Raw genomic sequence first — 24,560 nt, 5'->3', positions numbered from 1 at the left:
ACACAGTACAATAAAAGGAGCTAACTTTCTATGTGAAAAGTTGCGACATTTTTTATTTGGGTTCTCTTTTTTTCTCCCTGGTATTTCACTTTTAATGCTTCCAACAAACGTATTAACGTACGACAAACGGACGCCGGAACAATTGAACCACTGGACGTTGGTTTACACTTTATTTGAATTTCTCTTGCAACTATTCCGCTTCGCATTAGCTAAAGAAAAGGCTAGGCATGTAATGAGAATGCGTGTTTACTAATACGGATATGTGTGACGGACTAACAAGTCGTGATTATAAAAATCTTGATATGATAAACAAATTTCTTATATTTTTATACATGTATTAAGCTACAGATAATACCTGACTAATAACACCTTTTCTTTCCTTTCTTTGCAGGATGGTGTACCTTCATTGAATCAGTTAGATTGGTTGTATTACATCAATAAAAACTCTATGCCAAGTTTGAAATCCCCAATGATAATTATGGTGATGTGTAAAAAAGAAATTCATTAGAAAAGGATAAATCATTTGAGAATCGGACTGTTGAATTGTGTAGGATTTTTATGGTGGATAGTTGTAATAATAATTTAAATGTAAAAGCAATTTTACCAGCATATGCAGCAAACTCTACATCATCGCAAAATTTTCTTTTGTACTATTATTTTCTTTTGTTTTATCAAATTTATTTTTCTATTGTCCTTTAAATAAGTATATCTCTAGCGTTAGTAGTTTTTATTTCAAAAAGGTGAATGAATCTGTTCAACAAATCTACAACTGATATTAGTGTGCGAGAATAATAACCGTGCGAAAAGTGTTGCGAAGCAACAGAGCGAGTGAAGTAGTCCGAGTGTAGTGTATGGTGTACAGGTGTTGAGCCTAGCATGGAAATAGCGAGCGCGATGGATAACATGATGAAAAACAGCATGGGACTTCACGATGACCGGTCGTCCCGCAACAGCAACAGCAGCAGTTCCGGTGAGTGCACCACATCTGTAGTAATAATGTTTTCCTCGGCATCAAAAAGCTCGTACACCGTGACGTCGGCATGCCCGGGTGTGCTTGATGTATGCTTTTAACTAACGCGCTCCCCAAGCAGGCGGTTCCGGCAACCCGCTACATTCTGCCTACAATCGACACTTGCAAATTGCGATAATGAGTAAAAGGCAGTAAATTTGTCTTCTTAACGTTTTTCCCTCGCGTCAAAACCGAGAAGCACCCGGTCGGGCATGACAATGCCGTGCACCGAACAATGCTCGGGTGCCAAAGTGCTAGTAAGGAAGCCTAATGAACACCGTCGCCCCCTCCCCCACCCCGCTCAGAGTTGGCAAAAGGTTAATGCACATGCATATGCACCCAAAGGCGGCGCAGTCGACACTCCAATTTGGAGCTCATTCAAAATGTAGCAGAGACTGTGTGGCGCAGCAGGTATGTTCTTTACCATCCGAGCCTTTTTCGACCCCTTTTGGTGATGGAGAAAGGAAGGTGAGCCGACTATAACGATTCGTTTTCCGCACACCGGGTGCACACCGGGCGTACCGGTGACAAAGTGATGCACCTGGATGATGCAGTCCTTGCATGCATGCATACATGCACTTATTTGGTCTTCCTGCTCGGGAGCTGCGCATCTCAGGAGAGTCCGACGTGCCGTGCGAGTTGGTTGTGCTTCCGTTCTGCCAGCGTGAAGTTGCAAATTACGAGAAATTCATGTGGTGTGGGACGTTCCTTTGTATGCACCCGGTGTTTCATGACTTAAAACTATCTTTGCCACAATCTTGATGTTCGGGGAAACGTACTAAACGTCTTGAAAAATGAGCTACAGTCGTGTTCAGGTTATACCACAATTTTAACAATTTGAAATTAATACCATTTAGCGTTAGCTTTCGTAGTATTCGAGCTTATCTCTGCAAACGACTACTTTATGCAACCCGACATCCAACACCTCCGCCCGACCGAGGCGTTTGTGTCAGCCCGCATAGAACATGGTGGATAACCACAGCTTCGGACAGCTCAATTATATCACTGCCCTTCGGGTAATGGAATTAGCAACGTCCTGCGATTGGTTTCCCTTCCTCTTGCGGCGCCTTTCCGGCGCAGGGTCCACCAGACCTTGTACTAAGATAATTATCATTATATCATCATTCGGCTGCACTGCCGAGCCGCTCTATCCTCAGGTGGTTTAGAAACGTCGCTCCCCTAGATCGCCATGACAGCCTGTGTCCGCGCGTTTGGAACGAAAATCAATTCCGATCGCAATTTTATGCTGATACGATGATAATTGAGCATGGCAAGTAGTGTATGGGTGTGTATGTTCCCGTCGAGCGGCCGGTGTATGTATTTGCATCTCCTAGTCTGCGTGTTTAGCGTCGGCTGGAGAAAAGGTGATAAACCTTTCGGGAACGACATGTAATTACACAATCCGATCAATATTTTGGATCATCTAATAAAACTTATCGCTGCGCCGCATAATAAAGACGACGGTTTATGGCGCGCTCGGGAAGATGAATTATTCCAATCGAGTCCATCATCGCTCGTGTAATCGTAAAACGCGCCAGAATGGTCCGATTTTTCTTCGGCACCTCACGAAAGTACCACCACGAGCGGGCCGAAATGGCAGCTTCCGGACGACGGAAAGGAATCGGCACTCTGAAAGTGGCGCTCCCATGACGCCGAGCCCGAGCGGACCCTCGTTTTGGGATCAATTTGAAGCCAATAAAAGAAGTATTTTTATGGCCGACAAGTTCACTCCGGAAGTTGTTTTGCGAAAGCGGATCATCGAGATGGAAGTAAAAATAAACGTGCCCGGGCTTTTTGGCGAAGTGTGCGTTCAGGAAGCGACCACCTCGGGGACATCGTCAGGAAAAGGGCGGCGGGGGCTGGATTTAATGGAAGGAATGTACACGCATACCTACACGAAGCTGTTTCAGCGTTGGAGATTCACTAGACGGCTGTAAAGTTTTGCTCTACAAAAGGGAAAAAGGTGGCATGCCTTGTACAGTTTTCTAGCCGTTTCGTGGGTTCGCCCAACGACGGCAGATAACCATCCTTGATTAATCCAATAACAGGATTCTTCGGGTGATGCTCCGCTCATAGTCGTGTCGGAACCTTTTACTTCTTCAGTCAAATATCCGGCCTGGTCTAACCCAATCCCGGACCCCGCAAGGGCGATTGCAAAAAGGCGCTCTCGAGAACATCCGGCCTCTGGCACCAGCATATCCAAACATACGGCTTCCTGCGGGGGGAGGGCCTTCCGGTTCTGGGATCAAGCCATCGCCCGACACGATGGAATCCATTCCACTCGGGATGAAGTACGAACCCTTCCGGAGGGCATGAAAAATGATCCCAGCCCGAAGGACGCCTGTGAGACGGGGCAAATTGATACGTGTAAACTTTATTGATTTCCGTGATCTTTAAAGGGATGTTCAGTTTATTAAACTGCTGGCAACCAGAATAAACTAAATGTGGACAATACGTTTATAACAAGCATTTTCATAATTTTGTTTTCTCGGATTGTAGCTTTTTACCAGAGAATAAATGCCAAATGGCTTCTGGCTGCATTTTTTATTCAGTAATACACCGAATCCATATCACATTCGCCGTTCGGAGGAAAATCTCGTTAAATCAATCCATCCGAAAAACGAACACGCCGCGAGCGTTTCAACCTACGATGGATACTAGCAAAAACGGCCTGTGGATGCTGATTTTAAACCAAATTTATTCAGTCGATCAAAAACATTTCCCTCATACCGAGCCGGATACGTTTGTTTTCGAAAAATAGAAAATGCAATGGAAGGAAAATCTCGTACCGCTTACACAGCCGGAAGAAATGAAAACAAAACTCTGCTAAACGATACAAACCGATCCCGATGGAATGAAAAAACAAACCAACCATCTAAAAAAGAGAGGAGTACGTTGTCCATGTCCATTTTTTCCTGGCCATCCGCATGTCAAATGTATGGGGAAACCATTTGTTTCTTTGTAGTTTTTTTTGTTCTCATAAGATTTCCCCCCGGTCCGTTCTTTTTCAATGGACAAAGATTCTGACTTTCTATATTTTTCCACACGGTCAATGCGGGAAAAACTGGATTTTTGCCCGTGGGCTTCCGAATTGGGACGTATTTTTCCAGCTGTGGATGGATTTTCATCCGCATTCGATTTGATCGGTCCGTTTGCTTAGCTCATCTCCAATACGAACCACATCGATCCCGGTGAATTTCCTTCGGATTAGGTTTTGTAGTGAAAATTCTACGCGATACGGTCTGCGCAAATTTTCGATACAAGCTAGACAGTGTTTTTAAATTAAAATGGTTTAAACTACAGTTTAATTACTTAAATTTAATCTTTGATTAGCTTACTGTCGCAAATGTTATTTCGTTAGATTTTAATAATACAATAAAAAGATTATGAAAAAAAGCTTGCGGCTTAAAACTTAATTGATATCTAAAATTTCAAATGCGCTACATTCGTTTTATAAACTATCATACGTTACTTTACACAACCTTTTTTTAAATCAGAGTTTTTGCGTAACGGTTTTAAAACGAACCCAAAACGCTCTTTTAGATTTACTACGGAATGTCAATAAAATACACAAATCCATAGTTCTCAATATGACGAACTCTTTCGTACCCATACATCTAAAGCCGGAAATTGAATTTTTCTCCATTAATGCATCACCGAGTATGAGCCAGCGTAGAATTATTGCCATGGAAACATGATGCCGGGATGATGTAACTCCTTTTGGATGATTTATCCGAAGGTTGGAGTAGTTGTTTTTCCTTCCCGTTTTTGTTTTGCTAAATCCAAATGGCTGTGGCTTGATCTATTTTAGAACGCCATATTTTTCCCCTCACCATCACGTAATTTAGGCGTTTTCTCTTTCGGTTAAATTTTACAGAACGTCAGAGGTTGTTGCGTAAAACGTGAGGCTACAACGTTGATTGAATTGACTGAAACACGATAGCGCACAGAGCAGATCGCTTTATCACTCATCCACTTGTGGATGACGTTGAAGAATGCTATCGTTTGAATTTGCATGCCGTTCTACATCCCATAAAAAAGGCCTTTTCCATCATCCGCTTTATTTATGGCGCCGTCGGGCCGAATTTGGCCCGTAAGAAGTCCTTCGATTGATTCCGTTTACCGACTCCCCCTCTGGCAGATGTTGTTTGTAGTTGCGAAAAAAACGCGAAAAGTGGCACGTCCTAATGGCAGGTGGCGCGGACAGATGTGTCTGGCTGGCTACACAATCACACTCACGCGTGGGCACGCACATGTCGTCACGATTTCGCCCGTTGCATAAATATTCGATGGGCGTTCGAGGAGAGGTCCCTGTCAGCACGGAACGCGCACGTGAACAATTCCATCGCTGCCAGGTGGGCGACCGGTTGATAAAGACAAACGCCAAAAGTTGCCGCACCAAAAGCTGCTCGTAAATTCCGTCAACGGAAAATGGAAGACGGTGCTAGTGCTGTTGTGGTTAGACCTTTCGTTTTCTTATTTCGCCACCACGGTGAGCCACTTGTACCATGCCGTATCGCATCATCTCGGTCGGGAATCGATATTCCAGCGCACGAATTTTCCTCCGACGCTCGAACAACGGCGAGTGCCACGGCGAGCAGGTATGCACGGAGCGTGCCTAATACCACCCGGGAATTCGCACACCTTGCCATCGTAAAGACTGCTCGCTCTGCTTTCCGCAGCTCAGATTTAACCTATCCGCCTGCCGCCCTTTGGAGTTCCCTTTTTTCCACTGGCGAAATAACATTGGGATGCGGAAGACCTTCTAGAGAGGAAGGCGCATAAAAAATCACTTCTTGATGCTCTTCAGTCGTCCGACTTCACTGACAAGTAAGAAGACAGTAGACAACACCCACACACACACACGCGCCATCTTGCAGTTTGTTGTACTCTCCTCGCTTGCCACAAAACGGAAAAGATAAACCCGTGCGTTGCAACCGTTCGTCGCTCGGAAAAACGAAAACAGAAAAAAACCAAATCCCCCGCACTCGCTTATCACAAGCAGCTGTCAGAAGCAGACAGTACGTACCTGTCGGGTACATATCTGTCCCACCAAACCGTTGCTGGTTCCCACGGTGTGCGCCGAGTGGAGGAACGGTATTACGAAAGATGAATTTGAACCATATATAAATTTACCGATGATCCTTGCGTGACGTGTCGGTTCGTAAAGGTAAAAACGAGATTTAAATCTCGTGCCTCAGTTGTCCCGCGCGCTGTCGGTGTTCGTGAAAAATGCAAATCTATAAACATACTTCAAGCAATCTGACATTGGCATCCCTACGTTGGAGTTTTTGCCGAGTCGTGCGTCGCAAGGGGACTAGCTGAGCCCCGGGAAAGCAACTCTGACGGCACACGTTACACGGCACGAGCATTCGGTGGAAATATCTTTGTGAAATGTTGGTTGGAAAAATGGCAGGCGAAAACAACATCATCCTGTGTGGTTTTTTTTTTCTTCCCCGGTACAACATGGAGACGCATGGTCGTTGATGAAGCGCGACCGGCTTGAAGGATGTTATTTGAATTTATTGATACAGTTTTTCTTGCTTGCTACACGGCAGCGGACCGGAAACGAAACCAACCATCCATTGCACATTCGAAATAAACCGCGCCGAAATGATGAACCATTCGGTGATTTGTTTTTTTTTTTCGTTTCCATCCTTCAGTCACGGCCGAGCCATTGCCTTTCTCTTACGTCTTTTGTGCATTTATTTTCCATCCACGTTACGTAAATTAACGATGACTATTTTTCATGCCGCTCGTTACGGAGCGGCTTAGCGATGTAATGAGAGGATATGAGGTAGCTCCCTGCAGCGGTGAAGAGGGGCGGGATTTGGTGGAATAAAAAATACATTCATCCCCCGGTCCAAGCTTTACTCCACCAGGAAAGTGAAGTGATGAATATCAATCAGTGGCAGTGTGCGGTGAGTTTTCACCGCGCAAAGCAGGCCCTTATTTTTGGTAATTTTTTTGTTCGCTTCTTTCGTTTCCACTCCGCTCGTTCAGGCTGCCCTTTCCCCGTTTTCCGGTCAGTGCAAAAATGGGATATTCTAATCAGAAAGGATGTGAAAATTATCCTGCATCCATTAGGGGCGGGTTTTCGCCAGCCGCAGGTTCGAGGTTCGGTGGCCCGAGCACGTAAAAGGATAACGACTTGCGGCGCACGAAAGCGCTGCCTAATGAAGCATGAACGTGGGTCAAAGGGGAGGGGAGGGGGGGGGGATGTAAAAAGCGATCGGGGAAGGTCGAAAACGCCATTGTTTGGTAGCAAAATCGATCGCATTATTGCCTCCGCGGGAGCCAAACCTAATGGAATTCGCAAGGCAAATAAATTAAATGACCATCCATTGGCTTTTGTTTGTTTGCAATTGACCATAATGAATTGCAAATTGGGAAACGGAAAAGAAAGCTCGAATTTAAAGCGATTTGGCATTTTTATTACATTTTAACTCGTTTACCTTCCGCAGGTTCACCCACAGTAGTGCACGAGAAGAAGAAAATGCTGGACATAACGCGCGATAGGCCAATCAAAATTGCCGTCCGAGTGCAGGTTCCCGTGAGAGATCATCCAAAGGTCAGTAAGAAACAATGTGAATAAAAGTTTTTTTACAATCTTTAAAGTAATGTGGGCGTTTGGGAGTTACAGTGTCACCGCAGACATTTGTAATGGCCTTTCCCTTTTCTTCTCCTCCCATTCAATTGTCACAGTTCAACTTCGTCGGCAAACTGCTCGGTCCCAAGGGAAACTCACTAAAGCGGCTGCAGGAAGAAACGATGTGCAAAATGGCCGTCCTGGGCAAGGGTTCGATGCGGGACCGCAAGAAGGTAAGTCGCCGACCACACGCAGAGCCGCAGCAAACCAACCCGAGCATTACTGTATCGATTATTAACATCGTCTTCTTCGCTTCCGTTGTTGTTGTTGTTGTTGGGCAGGAAGAGGAGCTACGACTCAGCGGAGACCCCCGCTATGCGCATCTGTCCGAGGACCTGCACGTGGAAATCTCGACCTACACCGCGCCGGCCGAAGCACACGCCCGCATCGCCTACGCCCTGGCGGAAGTGCGCCGGTTTCTGGTTCCGGTAAGTGCGAAAACGACCAACCCGGCATCCCGTTCCGAGGGGCCCTCGGGAGTGTAACTTTTACGCGTTTTCCACCGTGAGTCCCACCCGCTCGCCGCTTCCCCCGCGAAGCATGAGTCCAACGCGATGTAGAATGGCTTATTATGCCACCGTGGTTCTCGGGGCGCTTTTATGAAGTACTTTGGCGTACGAGCCTCAACTCGCCCGGTCCGATCTTGTCGATTCTAAGAAAAGGCTAGCACAAGCACGATTCTACGGTAGAGCACAGGCCAATAATGCTTTAAAAGCACACTTAACCCTTAAAGCTAGGTTCAAGTTCGGTCCCAGGCGTAACACATTGGTCGGTGGGATTAGCCCGGCGTGATGGACTTTGAGACGCGTGTCTTCGCAGTCATGTTCGCATCATGTTTCCGTAGCCCGTTGCGACTAAGTGCACTTGCACTGATAGACGAGCATGGCGAGGCAATAAGTGAACCCGGTGCCTTGCTCCGGCCGGGTCTTGTTTAGTAAACGTCCGGAGCAAAGTATCAGGCTTGCCCGAGAGAAGGGAAATCCAATGATAACAGCATTATTACATCAAACTCCCAAGCACTTCGGTAGCACGCCGGGAGGGCGATGGAGACGGCGATAGTTTCAGCTCAAGTTTAAGTGGTTTCTGCTAGACAACCAGGGACAAGGGAAACGACCACAAAAACAACCGTAACAAGGATGTACGGTAAAACTCACCATTTCCGGTTGTTGTTTCATGTCACGTTTTCCAGCAAACCTCGACCTGCCCTGTGCTCTCATCCATCCCGGTCCCTTGAAGTTTGTTGATCGCCATTTTTTAATGAACAATCCCTTCTGCCAGGTTCAGGTTGGGAAGGACTTAAAAAGTCGTACAGCTGTACAAACATCCTTGAACTTGTGATGAACGGAAACAATTCTTATCTGGCTACAACGGGACGTTTCCTAGAATCCTGTTATAGTTTTCTCGAACTGGTTTTGAAACGAGCGAACTGCTTCTATCTTTCTCTAGAGGCAACTCCTAGCAGAAGAGTAGAGATTCTCGGCTTTTTCGAATGTAGAATTAAATAACTTTATCAATATCGTTCATCGGTCAGAATCGAAGTTGGGTTTTTGTTTGTACCCATGATTATTTCACCTGCCATACAATGGCTGCACTCTAGTTTTTTTTTGGAAGGATATAAATCGAAACGACTTAAGAAAGTTTTTTAATCATTTATTTTATTTATGGAATTTTTATTTGCACTCTTTCAAAGGATACGCCACGGTTAGTTGTACGCTATTAAATTCTACCCACAAAAATGCTGAACCTTCTGCTCCTCATCGCATTTTCCAACGTTTAGCGAATCTTTTTACGACCATTTTCTTCTGCTCCCGCTTCGTTCGTTCTTCCGCCCTTCTTTCGAACGAATCGCGCACCGCGGTGCGATTGCAAGCGGAAAGATTGTGCACATAAATTAATTAATAAATGACACCTCTGCAGTTTGCGAACGGAAGTACATAATTCCCCTAAGTGCTGTTTGAGTCGAAATTAAGGACATTTATTTCCAAAGTCGAGCAAACGCAGATGTAACGCACATAAAATCTGTGAAACATGGTTGCAAGTGAAATCATGCAGCCCAGTCCCGTGTAAATCTTTTGGCCAAGGTTTGGGAGTAGTAACTTGAAATGTTGGAGCATTAAGGATCCAATTAGATAAGATTTCCTTTTTCACGAAATAATCAGTAGTTTTCGCTCAGTGTTGTTGAATTATTGTTATCTGATCTTTTCATTATAGTGTAATCATGTTTCAACAAGTCCAACCTTAATAGAATATCAGAAACAACACTGGAATCTATTAACAATTAAGTTACATTGAATATCAATCCATTTCTAAAACAAATTTGAAACCAACTTCGACCAAACTGAGTCTCGAAATATTCAAGTGACCCGAAGATAAATGGTCAAATAATTACCGCCATTAGTAAAATGGAATTGGTTAATGTTGGGGGCAAGTGTTACCATTTTCTCGAGATTACCTTCCTGAAGCCGGCAGAGAAGATCCCAACGATTATCTTTGTCGGCAAGTACTCTTACGGGCTGTGGAAAGCATGAAGCGGAAGTAAAACGGTTTTACCACTGATAAAAAGTCTGAGCTTGGATCGCATGAATTTGGAGCGCCAAGGCAAAACATTCGGATGTTAGAAGAAAGTGTAGAACAGGTAACATTTATACAATGGCGCAAACGAACCTTTTTAAATGGCGTTATCCCAACTGCATGTATCCATTGGCTTTGTGTGCCATGCTGAATCATCGCGGGACCTTTACTTAGAGCCTCACTGTACTAATGGGAGACACAAAACGACAGCATCTTACCTTCCATTGAGGATGACAACGTGTTACAAACGCTCCGCCGAACAACGACGGCTTCGGGGAAGAAAAATAATGCACGTAAAACGCACTTCAATGGATCTTCAGGTAATGCTTGCTCCTGGTGCCGATGAGAATAGACTCACTGCCGGTCGCATCCTTCAGCTCCCGACAAACACATTTACTAATGGCTGAAAAATGTTTCCAAATCCCCGAGCATCGGGTCGTTGGTCATTAAAATCAATGTTACAGCACAAATTTGCTCCACTCGCCGGAATCAGTCCCCGGTCGAAATTTCGATTACAATCAATTCCGAACACGGCATTCGTTCGAAAGGGAGGGACCGATACGGGGACGACGGGTGCTTTTCCCTTTTCCCACAAACACTCCTCGCCGGTTAGAACATGGAACCTTCAATTAGGAAAAGGGAGAGCACGAAATTGGGCCAACGCTGCGTTGGCGAATCCGTATCGAAAAATAGCTCCCCGTCGCCGGCAAAGTTTCCCCACGTCGAGGAGTTCGTGTTTTCTTCTCTTTCTGAAAACTCTCGATTATCCAACCGACACGCAGCATCCGACTCTAAGGAATCCATTTAAATTGTACCGTAGGAAATTCGCTTCTCAACCGTCTCGTCTCGTCCTTCGAATGTGCGATTGTTTGTCACAGCGCCAAAGGAAGGACCTTTCGAAAGGAGCCAGTCCTGAAGGTTACACGTGGAATGTGATGAGATTCCGTTTGTTCCGAATGGTGGTGGGCGGGGGTTTTGCCGAAAGAACAAAATTGCCAAATACGCACATTACATTCCAACCCCTTGCGGCCCCAATACGCCTCCCAACGACCCCCCGGCTCCGAATCTAAATCACATCAAACAAAAAGGCGACCGAAAGGCTTTGCGCAAAAGGGCAGAAGTTGCGTTGACGGCAACCCAAGAATCGCTCGTTTTGCGAGCGACTGCTTTTGTGCTCGATCGAAATGAATTCCGCAAGACGCAAAAGGTTCCTTCAAAACTAGCCCCAAACCCGTTCCCTGGGGAGAGGGTGGAAACCCCCCGTTCCATCGGAGGAAGCTTTTGGGATGTAATTTTCAAGCTTGATATGATACGTCCTAATGACAACTGCTAAATGGTTCCCGGGCCATGCCCTTACGATTATGGCCGGGTCAGCGGGCACGGTAAACAAGAACGTTAAATCCAATGGTAAAACGATAAACGACCTCAGTGACGTCGAAGGCGGTACCACCGTGGGCGCATACCTTTCGAGAGGGAAATTTCCGGCCCCGGTTGTTCATTTTCAATTAATTCTTCCACAAAACTAGCGGCCCGCGGGTGCCTTTCGAGCGAATGCCAACGAGCCGTTGTTTCGAGAAAACCCCAATCCGAAAGTACCTTTCACCCGTTTGGGGAAAACGGACGAGACGTAGCTCACATCGAGAAACACCTTTTGCGAAAGGTGAATGTGGCCAAAATCAATTAGCCCGATTGACGTTTCCGAAACGGTGCCTTTGGGGCCAAGTTTGACAGCGTCCGACCAGATCGTCCTTGAAGGATACACCGGACCAAATACAATCTCGCCACGGAAAACGCTCCACACACGTGTCCCCACCGTCGATGCTTTGATGTTACAGAATTACATCCGACGGCAAAAAGGCAACGAGCAAATGTGTTGACTTGTCGTCAAAATCTCGTACGAAATCAAAGCGAACGGTTTCGTCCCGAGACCGCCCGAGATTGCCCGAAATGATTTATTGACTGCGTGGTGGGGGTAGGAGAAGGTCCCACCACGATGGTTGACGTCGGTGACGCGGTGTAGGGCAATTTTCAAATTGAACAACAATCCACCGCAATACCGTACCGCTTGGCTTGCTGACGAATCGAGAGGCAAAACAACTTTCATCCTCGTTCGATCGATGCTCGGAATGTGAACGGTTTCGGGGCCATGTTTGTAGCTTGGAGAAAAAAGTGCCCAAAAAAAAAAAGTTCATTCCAACACACGTTCAGCACGTTTTCTTTGAAGTGTTCCTTCAATTTGAAACTAAAAAAAGCTATCGCTCAAAATGACACGTTCCTACGGTTTCGGGGCAGAACCGAACGCACTGCAAAACCATGCATTTTAATGCAACTCACGCCGGGTGGGGGCCGGAATGTATCCTTTTGGGAAATCAAAACCGGTGTGAAAGTGTGAAAAAGTAAACTTCTCAACCGGACGTTCGCACCAACATCAAGGACCGAGGGTGGCTGGGAAACCAAGCGCTAGTGAAATCACATTTCCACCTCATAAATTACGCCTCACGACACGCCTCGGAATGGCAAATCGTTTCAACGACACTCGGACGCCGGGTTGGAATGGAAGAAAAAGCTTGTCAGTGTGTGGTCGTTGGAAAAAAGGGGCTGGTTTTGTTTTTCGTTGGAATGGAAAACTGGCACTAGCATTGTGGAGATGTTTTATTGTGAGGCGCTTTTTGTTCCACTCTCCGAGACAAACCGCGTCAGCTTCGGAGCACGGCGTGTAGATGACACGTTCGTTTGTCAAGTGGGTTGTGAAGTCGGCGTTGGAATCGGACAACGATCCCCTGTGGAAAGTTTCGTTTCAGTTTTAGTTTATTCTTCCACACACGATAATTTTACGACGGACGTTTTTAAAGAGTACTGGATGAAGCTCCAAATTTAACTTCCAAACTCTTAAATCAAAGCTACCGAGAGTTCGATAAATCTTCATCACTGACGTGCAGTGCATCGTCGTCGTTGTCGGGTCATTCAACCGCGCTAAACAATCGCCCACGCCCTGCCAGTAACACTCCGCTCATGTCCAGTGTGACGTCACATAAATCCCAATTAACAAGATTAGCTATCCGATAACTCATGCCAGTCACAATAATCTCGGAAGTCCGACGTTGGCTACGAACTTCGCTCGAAGTTCTTAGCGAATCTCTGCCATTAGGATACGGAGTGAATTAATTTGGTCATAAATTCTTCATCAAAAGGCTGCGAAAACATAACCAGCTGGGTCTATGAACATACATAGTGAGCCTGGAACGCAGATGCCAACGCCAGCTGGTTCCGCTGGTCCTCAGAATTGTCCATTTTTAATCCTTAACATAGTATGGCGCACACCACACTTGTTTAAATAACTTAAGCAAAGGCTAAGGGAAATAAATCAGGGAACGGAACGAGAATCAGCAGGTAGAACCTTACAAGGTTCACCAAACAAGCAGGGAGGACACTGCCCGTCGACTTACGGACCAACGAGGAGTGTCCGGTAACGAGGGTATGTCAGAGTTGAGCCCGATCCGACGAACTCCGGGCACGGTCAAAAGAGCAAGTCATAAAGCTGAGCGCCAACTGAGAGTTAACAATTTCTTCTCCCCAAGCCCGTCCCCCAGGGAGGCCAGCATTCGTCCACACTATGGACACAGTACACCCCCCCCTCCTCTCCTCCTCACCCTGGCGAGGGGGGGGAAGTTTTTGTTGAGCGTGATGGATGCATGTTGCTACCGCTAATAAAACGGTTCAGGTGGTTTGATAAATGGCTTCCCCGACCGGGTCGACGGCGTGGATGGCTGCGGGCGGTGGCAGAAAGTTGAAAGGCGACTAATCGGGGTGGTCGGAGCTACTCTCACCATCACACAGCCACCGTTCTTTATCGCTTATCATCTTAGCTTTGTTTTGCACCAGCGCGGAGTTGAGTGTTTTGCGAGGAACGCGCACCAGATCGCCGATGAATCTTATCTTCCACCGAAAGCTTTCATCTCTCCCGGACGGGCAAGGCACGAACGCGGCGCACCCAAAAGATGTCATTTTTCATCGGCCCACTGTCGTGCCCGCGATTATGACTAAATCGAAGTTAAGTGCCCTGGGGTGGCATTAAAATGCTACCGGCGGAGCGATGATGAATGGACGCTGAGCGAAACAGAAAAATCGTTTTTCGCCCAACTTTCGTGCTGGTTCGTGTAGGTGGATGGCGAGGTTTCGCAAACATTGTCTTAGACATTGGTTCTGCTTTTTCCCAATTAAAACCGAAAGCGATATTTTCACTTTGAAGTGAACGTAAATAAAGTTAATTGGGTGACATTTTATCTTCCTTCTGCTTCACGAGAGTTAAACAACGTTTTTGAGTGAATGTGAAAATAAACATGTAAAGATACTTTTAAAAAAGTCACATAGAACTTAGCCTAAAGCGATTCTTATAACTAAATCATTTCTTCCACCCACAAATTCTCTTTCACACGAATAAATTCTCAATTTCATCTACTCAACATCAACAAACAGATGAGATTGATCCAGCTCGTGCTCATTCCTAAATGAGGCTTCCCAGCCGCTTTAATTGCATACTAATGTACACTGAAATGAGTAAATATTTCGACATGTAAATATTGGATTAACATACATTTTATCTTCACCGCATCCCCGGGGGCATCGTTATTTGCTTTTCATTCTGCTTTTCCATCATTGAACTGCGACGCTGACGCCCACATTTTCCTTCGCTTTAAAGTTTAACGAGTCGGGTCGTGTGCCGGGTCTTTTTCTGCTCAATATCTTCCCGCCGACCCACACTCCTGCCCGTTGAGAGCTCAGCGCCAGTAGATTGTTATTCGTGCCCGTTCGAGGAAACGCAAATAGTAGAGAAGATTTAAATTTTAGATATTCTTATCCTGTGCGCTGCGAGCCCGGCACGCCCGACGTTTCCATCGCCCCGCAGTCGCTTTTTCCATTTTCCATCGGATCAACCGCAGCGTAAGAAGCGCCGGCTTCCGGATTGAGCAACTCCGGTCGAAGCCGGCTCGACGGAGTGTCAGCAGATGGCGGGCCCGTTGGAAGGGAAGAAATCATTCGATTGGTTCACCGATTGGGCAAACAGTTTGCCACTCGGCACGAACCCAACCACGAAAGCGATTTTCTCTAGCTCCCCACCCCCCACCCGGCCCCTGGCCGAGGACCTGTGCTTTCGAACGGAATGGGCAAAGCAAATGAGGTGAAATATTTCTTCCCGCTCTCGAGCGCAAGGGATACGGGATGGACGGAAAAAAACGGCACGGAGCCACGAGTGTGCCCTTGAGGAACACGCGCCTCCAACTGATGAACCTCGGGCGGAAACGCTCTGCACAAGCTCGAGGAAAACTATGGCAGTCGGCTTCGCCTTGGCCACGTGACAGTCGAATGTGCGAACGTGCCGAAATGCTTCAAGTTGTTGCTGTCGGGGAAGATTTTCTCCAGCGCTCGGAATGGTGGTCCCGGTGCTGGTGTGATTGAAGGACTTCCTCTTGCCACGATTCGTTCGTGACCGTTAGCCGTAAGACAGTTTACTCTCCGGATCAAGATGGGCCGTTTTTTTTCACTTCACGTAACGTTATTTGTGCCAGATTTGTCCAAGATGGGTCAAAGTACGTGTATCTCCGCTTTAAACATGGAAACATTCAACTATCTTTTAGATTACAACGTGTTTCAGTATAAGTTAGTACCATAATATTTGGTATTTGACTATAAAGTAAGGCACTTGAGGTATGTAGCGTTTAAAAAATTTAATGTTTTTATTTAAGAGTCAGAATTTTATGTTTTTGAGAGTGTTTCCTCGGTCATCGGTTTACAGTCGTTATCTTTGACCTTTCATCAAGATATCAGTTAATTTTCCAACTTCAAATGTATGACTCTTCTGTGTTGCGTCAAACACAATGTTACATGAATGCAGCATAAGACAGTTATAACATGAAAACTGTGATTTAAAAAATCATAAAATTTAATATACCCAAAACATCCCACACTCTCTGCTACAGAACTATTACTGAGCACGTTGTAAAGTATGTCAAACCGTGGGACAATGTCATCACAAACTCCAACGAGCAGGGAGCACGGGAAAATTTATGCTTCTCCCTACCCACACCCTTCCCCGGACGTACCGTCAATTTGCATCCGGGCGGGAATTTATGCGGCCACAGTCTCGAGAGGATATGACTCAGTGTCAGTACAGTCACTTTCGCCTCCGTCCCAAATTGGATGCGCGAGTACTCGTGGAAGCCCCGCTGCGAATCCTGCCCAAAATGAGGACCCGGCGAGGGCCACTTGACGCGCGATACAACGCAATTACTCGCCTTAATGGAGCAGCAAAGTGGAGGCTCGTGTACTTTGGGGCTCGTGCCGGGCAGAAGTTGTGTCACTTTCGCAAGTTTCGGTAATCCTTCCGAGAAGGCGGTCTTCCACCGAACGGCGGTTGTAAGTCACCGAAACGGATCGGCCGACCGTGTCCGCCTCGTGCCGGAACGTTAATTAAACATCTTTTAGGACGCTGAAATGGTTAGTTTGATTTGGTAAGCTTTCTATTGGTGAAAAGTTTCCCTTCTAGGCAATAGAATTCGTTTGATGTCAAATAAAAGTTCCTTCAATGCTAGAAAATGTTTGAAAATATTCACTCCGAGGAAAAGTGCATCGGCTGGAGCTGGCGTTTTAATTTATTACATTCTGTTATTGCAATTTGTTACCAAAACAGAACTCGCTTCATTTTTAACTGCTGCATTGTACATTTATTAATGTGTGTATACCATTTTACTTTACCGTTTTACCTATAACTGTTTTATACAAGAGTTTAAAAACCTCTTTTCAAACATCTTCTACGTTTGATGTTTGCTCCGACGAGCTCGTACTTTTTCACTTCTTGCGCTCACCGAGCTTTAATCTATTCAACTGGGCTTAGACAGGGAAAAAGTGTCGAAACGAGAAGCCCTGTAATATATCTTTTCAATGGGGCTTTAATGCTCCATTACCACCGAAGGCATTACCATAATCAGCTGCAATAATCATTTACACGTCGTTATCAATCCGGGTTTTTATTCCGAACCAGCGAATAGAGCTTCCTCTTTTATGCCAAACGGCCTTCACATACCAGGTCAGGAGATGTACGATAGGTTTCGGCAATTTCCAACAAGTGCTGCTTTTACGAATGGCCTTTATGTCTCTGTAGATTGCTGTTTTTGATGCTACTTCATTCGGATTTACAATTTCGAACTTCTATGTTTTTGATTTTGAGCGTCCGCGATAATTTTCTTTCACGCTGTTTGATTGCTATTTGAATCGAAAAAGAAAAAGTTCAGTTGTTCGGGAAATAGAACCACAAGTTCTGAATGGAAAATCAATTCTTTATAGATAAAGCATTCTGATAAGGATCAATTTACCGGTCATTCCGGAAAATATTTGCTCGATTTGCTTAGGTTAATCGTGACATTGATTTCATTAGATCCTTGAAGCAATTTAAAAGCAAACACCAGACATGAATTGCTTGTAAAAGTTCTATTCTCTGTCGCTCTGTTGCTTGTAAAACTTCTATTCTCTGTCGCTTTAAGTTTTCCACCGACACCAGGAAATGGTACAAAAGTCATACTTTGTCAAACTATCAGCAACAACGCTAATAAGAGATGAAAACAAAAAATCCCCACGAGCACAAAGTTCTCGCCAACGTCGTTTAAGAGCCACTTGCCTAAGCCCATTCCGACGGAATGCATTCTCCTCGGCCGTATCGGTGCAGCATCTTCTCCATCGCTGCAGTGATCACGTTTTCCGCCCACTTGCCTTTCAATTTGGCGGTCTTCAATGTCCCTGCCGGAAACTAATCGGATTATGCGCCGGCGAGCGGATTGCGAAATCACTTTTCTAGTTTTCTCAAGCTTCTTAGGTCCGTTGGGAAACCGGGTTGCCCTTACGGCATCATTGACACCGAAGTTGCAGCCGACACAAGGGGGGAAAAGCTTTCTGCACTTTCCGAAGAAACGGTGCGGATGCTCGGGAAACGCGGATAATTTCTCACCCCTTAAGCCGAAGGGGATGGATAGTTTAAATTGTCAACATTTTAATCCATTTATGATAACGAAAGGGTTCCCAAAACGCTTCGTATAGCTTATGCGAACTGGGTGACCCGTGCGGGAAGCTGGTTTTTCTTTATTTTGCTTGATTTTTCTCCTGCCTTCTCTTTGAAATAGGTATGTTTTAATTCTAATTGTGTGAATTTTTAAAAGTCACAAGGTGATTTTATTCCTCAATGGAATATAAATAATTCTTCAGAAGGAAGATGCATTGTTCGTCTTTCACAGAATGATATCGTTTCTGTTGGCATTGTTGTGCACACAACAACAGATCCCATCTCAATAGTAACGATATCAAAATCTGCATTATGAAAAGCTTCATATTGTCATTGGCTTACACTTCAAGAAAAGGCTTGAAAACGTGCGGAAAGTAACGTGAAAAATAATAATAAAAGTGATGTAAGGATGTTATGATATTATCTGTCTTACCAATTGCGATGGTATGGTGAATGGAAGAATCCAATAAGGTGGTTTGAATTCAGGGATAATAATCAAACTTTTCTTTTTTCATATCAACTCCGCTTCCTTTGTTACAATAGCTGAATACGCCTCTTCCTTCCTGGTATTACGGAAAACTCAGCAAATAATGGAATTCCCAACAAAGTGCTCGTTTCTCCAAATGTTTACATTTCGTTTGTTGCCACTGCGGCTACATTCATCTGTTCGTTAGCTTCCATCTCTTTTTGATGAAATCTTCTTCAGGTTTCTGTGGGTGAAATTATTTTTTGTTCCTCATGTGGTAGCTTTTATGTCACAAAAGATGCGGTGTGGCATTGGTGCAGCATTACGGCACAAAGGATGAGCGTAAATTTATCTTATTTCATCAAACATCATTAATGCTAGTTTTGAAAAGATTCACACGAACGGCTCTCGTGGTAGAAGCCATGCATGCCGCATTCCAACCGTCATCAACGTGAAAGTGAAGCCATTCCAGGTGCTCGGAGTGCACAGGCGGAAAGAGTAAGAGAGCGTTAAAGTACCCAGTTCCTCCATCAAAGGACCGCCACCCAGGACGGTGACGACGGTTGATGAGTGTGTGGGCTACTTGTAACAATTGGATGTGTATCACGCTGTGCTTCATGTGCACGCGAAGATAAATGCACCCGGAAAGGGACTGGAAAAATAATGCAGCCAGTGCAGCTGCGAATGTGTTTCAGTGGAAAGCGCACGCTACAAAAGACCGGGCGTGGTGCGGCTTTCTTCGCTGCGTGATGGCGAGACGCCCCTTGGCTCACCTAGTCACAAAAACCGGGGACAATTCATTTGCATATTTTATAGAAATATGCCATCGTAATGGTATGTGCACTCCGGGGAACAAATAGTCCTCGCACCATCTCGGAGTGGAAAAACACTGAAGCAAACCGGCGGAGTTGGGAGGGTGAGTGACAGATAAAAAGTTAGAAAAGGGTAGCGAAAGGGTGAGTTGCAGAAAAAGAGATGGGAGTAGAGAGAAAAAAAACACGCAAACGTTAACCACACTCCTTCCCTTCCGCCTCGACGGAACGGTTTTGTGTCATTTGCATGATGATTTGCTATTCTTCTGTGCCGGTACCGGGGAAAGGATGGCCGCGTGGGAGCGTGATGTTTTATGCACCCCTTCCCTCCATGTCGTCGCACGGCAAACACACCGAACGGCGGGAGGATGAAAAGGCATTGGAAAAATGTATCATCGCTTCCGCTGCTGCATTCACTCGGGCTCGGTGATGCTGATGCACTTGAACCGCCCGCGCCATTTGAACCCAACGAGCATCGGGCCGTTTAAGGACTTCTGCGAAAGGGTCGGAATAGTTTGTCCTGTCCACCCGGCATTTGATAATATTTCAGTGAAAAATGAATCCTGATGAGACAAATTGTGTTCCCGTCTGTGTGTTTGTTCGTGTTTTAAATCAGGCGTGGTTTTTTTTTTCCCCGCAGCCCGATGTCAGATGCAGCATGATTTAATGTAATGTTATGCAAAACGAGTCGCGAGCAAGTGGCCCTCTCGTATGACAACAAAATGGCGTTGTTGGTAGAGCGAGAATGGCGGTGCTTGTTCACTTTACTTTTGTTTGTCTCGTTTTTCAATCAATCACGTTTTATGTGCATAGTTTTCATCTCGTACCTAATCGTGTGTGGTCGTTAAAGATGCTTTGAAATGACGGTATCCTTTAAGTGGAATATTTTTCCTTTCCCTGAACTTTTTCCCCTCAGGACTATCACGACGACATTCGACAGGAGCAGATGTGGGAAATGCAGGCACTAAACTCACAGAACGGTAAGGACGCGAGCGATGGCTGAAAATGTCAACCGAATTTAATTCCGTCCAAATTCATCGACTCCGCAGCGACCAGCAACCTGACGGCGGCCCATGACGTGAGTCTGAACGGGGCCTGCGGCAACGGGCTCGGCACCAACGGTCTCAGCATCAGCAGTAGCGGAAGCAGTTGCAGCACCGGCAGCACCGGAAGCACGGCCAACGGAACCATGTCGACCAACGGTGGCACCACGCTGGCCAATGGCGCTGGCGGCGGTGGTCTGAACGGTGTGGTCAACGCCGTCGTCACGAACGGCGGTTCGGGGCTCGTCACCGGAAGCACCAACCCATCAGTGACGATCGGCGTCGGGTCGGAACTCAGCAACGGCACGCAACCGACCGCCTCCGTCACGGAGCTTCAGCATGTGACCAGCTCGCTAACGGTGAGCAAATGATAAACATAGCAATTAAATGTGACTGATAACGACTCTCGGTATCGTTCTAGCACCATCACCATCACCAGCACCATCAACAACAACAGCAACAGCAACAACAACAACAGCAACAGCAACAGCAGCAGCAACAACAACAGCAACAACAGCAACACCAGCAGCAACAACAACAACCGCAGCAGCAACACCATCAATCCCAGAGCCAGTTCCTGACGGGCGATACGGACATGAGCAGCCTCCTGCAGCCGATGGACGTAAACATGGCGTCGGCGAATCATTTCGTGAACTGTAAGTAGCACCCAGCCGTCGGAACATAAATTCCCCGCCCCCCGGACGGGCCCATCCGGAAGTGACCATTGTCTATCGGGAAAACAGGTGTTGATCCGGAACCGTGATTATGTACCTTCCGGCAGGGTTGGGATTTTGTTTGTGTTTGATCAAGATGAACAATCAACATAAATTATGATGTTGTTTGCCAATTCATCCTGTCTCGTTTGAACTTTACGAGCAGTGTTCTGTTTAGAGCTAGAACTAGGGAGGATTTCTGAATTAGATAATCGAAATGGAATGTACATACACTATCTAAGAGATCGGATATAGGTGAATAATAGATAAATAGACTGTATGAAAAGTTCCTTGCTTTCAACAATGAAATTGAAAATGTATATTTAAATCACTAATTTTATTTCAAACACTTGTCACTAAAATACGTTATCAAAATATTTGTTAAAACTTGATGATGATTTAAATGTAAGATTTAAGAAGACTGATAGAGAAACATCTCGTTTATTTTTTTGAGTTTCGGTTCGTTTTCTAATTTTTCTCTTTAAAATAAACAAATGACAAACAAATTTAATTTGTATCTAGCAAGTTTTCAACAAATTAAATGTGTCGCCCCAGAAAGTTTCCTTTAGCTTTATCAGTCGTGCTGGTTGTGGGTTTCATTAAAAATAAGCTTCTGAACTACAACTTTCTACTGCTCCCAGGATTGTGGTCTTAAGGAAGCTCCGCTCTGTTTAGTTTCATTAACTTTTAGGTGCAAGCGTAGTCAGCTGCAAAGAGCAACCTTTTTAACTCACTTTAAAGCACGGACGTTAAATTGCAATTTATTCCTCTTTCAAGCTTTCTCTATATTCTAACGAAGTTTGTGCTTTTTTTTTACTTTTTTATTTCGTTCACTTTACTTTAAAACCACAGCCCTGCCTACGAGCGACCTAGAGGCGCAAACACTGGCGTTCGTCGAATCGGCCAATGCATTCCTGCATCCGGCGCTGCGTGGCGTGAAAGCGGTAAGCTTAGGTAAGTTCACTGCACCGCCGCATTGCGCAGAAAGGGACGCAAAACAGGCGAAGAAGTAACTACAGAGCAGTATGGATGGGTGCCGGAACAGGAACCGGAAAACTAAAATGAAAAACCAATCCCAACCGATCTCAGTGTACATTGGCGGGGTTGGGCGTGTGGTAAAAAAAACAGTAACAAAACGACACAGAATAAAAGAAGCAAAGTTCCAACTCACATTACTCACCGACATGGGGAGGGTATCGGGAGATGGCGGAGAAGTGCGGATGCGGTATGGATGCTGGCGGATGCTGGCTAGCGTTTAATTTTCCGGAAAGTGTAAAAACAAGAATAAACCAACCCATCCCACACCCCTTCCGAAACCCCGGGCCCTCCCCCCGGTGGGAAGCGTATTCTCAATTCTCATTCATTCATGTTTGCCATACCATTTTTTCTCCCCTCCCCCCCACATTTTTCCACGCTCGCCGCAGCACGCAAGCGGCCCCTGCTGGGAGGACCCCGGTCGACCATGAACCCCACCAAGCGCACCGTGATGACTCTGATTGCACGTGCACGCACCGCCCAGGCCCTGCACGGTTCGCGGACGGCCCAACCCATCGGCGAGTAAGTGTACCACCCTCTCGTTCATCGCTCCCTTCACCCTCTTGCTGTTTCTATCTGGCTTAAATATTTTTAGTTTTGCACCTGTTACAAGTACTAGCAGTTTTTTTTTTCATCTACGTTTTGTTTTAATTTTAAAACAGAGCCCAGTTTTGTGCTGGCGCGGAGAACTTTCAAACTCGACGCCCATTGTTCGGCTTTCAATTTTCCTTCCTCGATTTTCCGTTTGGTTCGCCGACCATCGCCGTTTGCTAATTATTCGTTCGAAAATCGGTTTGGATGGGAGTGAGGTGGGCCTCGGGGGGCTTGCTTGGGCATGCGAGATCCTGGATGGAAAATTAAAAATCGCTTCCGCTTCGATCGAGTCATGTGGGATTTTCCTGTACGATGCCTTTTTTTGGTTCGCTTAGCTTGGCGAAGCGTAAAAACCTTCCCTCCTCGAAGACTCTCGCGCGAGCTCTTTGTCCTACGATGTTGTTTTTTCGAGGGCCGCCTGTTATCCATAGACCGGAAGAGCTTACTAATAACACTGTGTGTCCTGTCTTTTCGGCCCAGACCAATACAGGTGATCACGTCGCCGTTAATTCTCCAACCGCCGCTGGACTTGCTACAACCAAATGCGGGCGCCGGCGTTGCCAAGGAGAACATCCTGCAGGGCGCCTAAAACGGCGATGCGACGGCCGTTTCCCCATCCCGTTGGGGCACCAAACTCAAGGTGTGTGCTTGTGTGTGCGTTCGTGCGTGTTTGCTTGTGTATTTTTAAGATGTGTGGAAGTGTATTCAGCTGGTTGTACCATTGAGGGTTATTTTGCTAAATTAGTAGCGTAGGAAACTTCGGCAATGTTATTTTACGATGTTGAATATTGTCATCAATCAAAAAGTTACTTCTTCACTTTGCGATAAATCATGAATCCACAACGCTTCCTTCACAATCAATAAGAACTTAAGAATTTGACACTAAGACAAAAGGTGAGTTAAGAACTATTTATGTTAGTATCGTAAGCTTTATGTTAGGCTTGTTTTTTAAGCTCTCCTAGGATTGAATTGGCATTGAGTTACTTTCATTTCACAAGGAGCTAGTTTTCCAACAGTTGAAAGTAGCCAGTTGTTCAACATTGTCCGTAATAGTTCTTAGATTGGATGGAAATAATCGGCAACCAAGCAAACTCCTTCTTCCGCCTGCCTGGCTGCTGCAAACAACGCCGTAATTTACCCATTACAACCCTTGTTGGAACTTCAACAACAGCTCGACCGAATCGACGGGACGCAAAAATGGCGTTCAATAAACGATTTTATTTCTCTGTTTCGAACAACTCGTATCGATAGCGATGTTTGCAGGCGACGCGTCCGAAGATAAGCGCCCGGGAAAAGTTCGGGGGAACCGTACCGAAGGCGACTATCAAAGCCAACCGCAAGACAAGCGGGCGAGAGGGGGTGAGGCGGGAAACTTTTCGCTCCATGCCATGGCGCACGGGGAAGAAAGTATTCGCTTGTAAATTGATATTGATTTTATGCCCGAAGGTGAGGGATAAAGTTTTACTACCGCAGAACTCCGAAAGGTCCCAGCCGGAGCGGCGCGACAGGGCCGCTCTGAAGCGATAGTGCCGTGGAAGGGGGCAGGGCGGGTGTGCCCGAGGTCGCTTTTCCGTTTGCCGATCCGGTGGGTGGCTTTCGCCTTTTGCAATTCGGTCAA

At 45.9% G+C, this 24,560-nt stretch overlaps 1 protein-coding gene across 1 annotated transcript; it reads left to right on the top strand.

Annotated features, from left to right (window-relative positions):
- Nucleotides 1–876: 876 nt before the first annotated feature.
- LOC131287030 (putative uncharacterized protein DDB_G0277255) lies at nucleotides 877–23,531 on the top strand. Its single transcript, XM_058316044.1, has 11 exons — nucleotides 877–970; nucleotides 7,474–7,580; nucleotides 7,715–7,831; nucleotides 7,940–8,086; nucleotides 20,474–20,537; nucleotides 20,607–20,959; nucleotides 21,022–21,107; nucleotides 21,171–21,256; nucleotides 22,166–22,267; nucleotides 22,738–22,870; nucleotides 23,423–23,531. The coding sequence occupies exons 1-11, from the start codon at nucleotides 877–879 to the stop codon at nucleotides 23,529–23,531; spliced, it is 1,398 nt and encodes a 465-aa protein (XP_058172027.1).
- The last annotated feature ends 1,029 nt before the right edge of the window (nucleotides 23,532–24,560 follow it).

This window comes from Anopheles ziemanni, chromosome 3, assembly GCF_943734765.1.
Source record: "Anopheles ziemanni chromosome 3, idAnoZiCoDA_A2_x.2, whole genome shotgun sequence".
Classification (NCBI taxonomy): Eukaryota; Metazoa; Arthropoda; class Insecta; order Diptera; family Culicidae; genus Anopheles; species Anopheles ziemanni.
Note: the sequence above shows the minus strand (reverse complement) of the source record. Positions and strands in the feature narration are given on the sequence as shown.

Bases quoted from the DNA above. Each gene is read 5' to 3' on its own strand.
- LOC131287030 (XM_058316044.1), top strand. From the start codon at position 877: ATGGAAATAGCGAGCGCGATGGATAACATGATGAAAAACAGCATGGGA. The intron at 7,832-7,939 runs GTAAGTCGCCGA...GTTGTTGGGCAG, and splicing joins CGATGCGGGACCGCAAGAAG to GAAGAGGAGCTACGACTCAG. The intron at 8,087-20,473 runs GTAAGTGCGAAA...TTTTCCCCTCAG, and splicing joins TGCGCCGGTTTCTGGTTCCG to GACTATCACGACGACATTCG.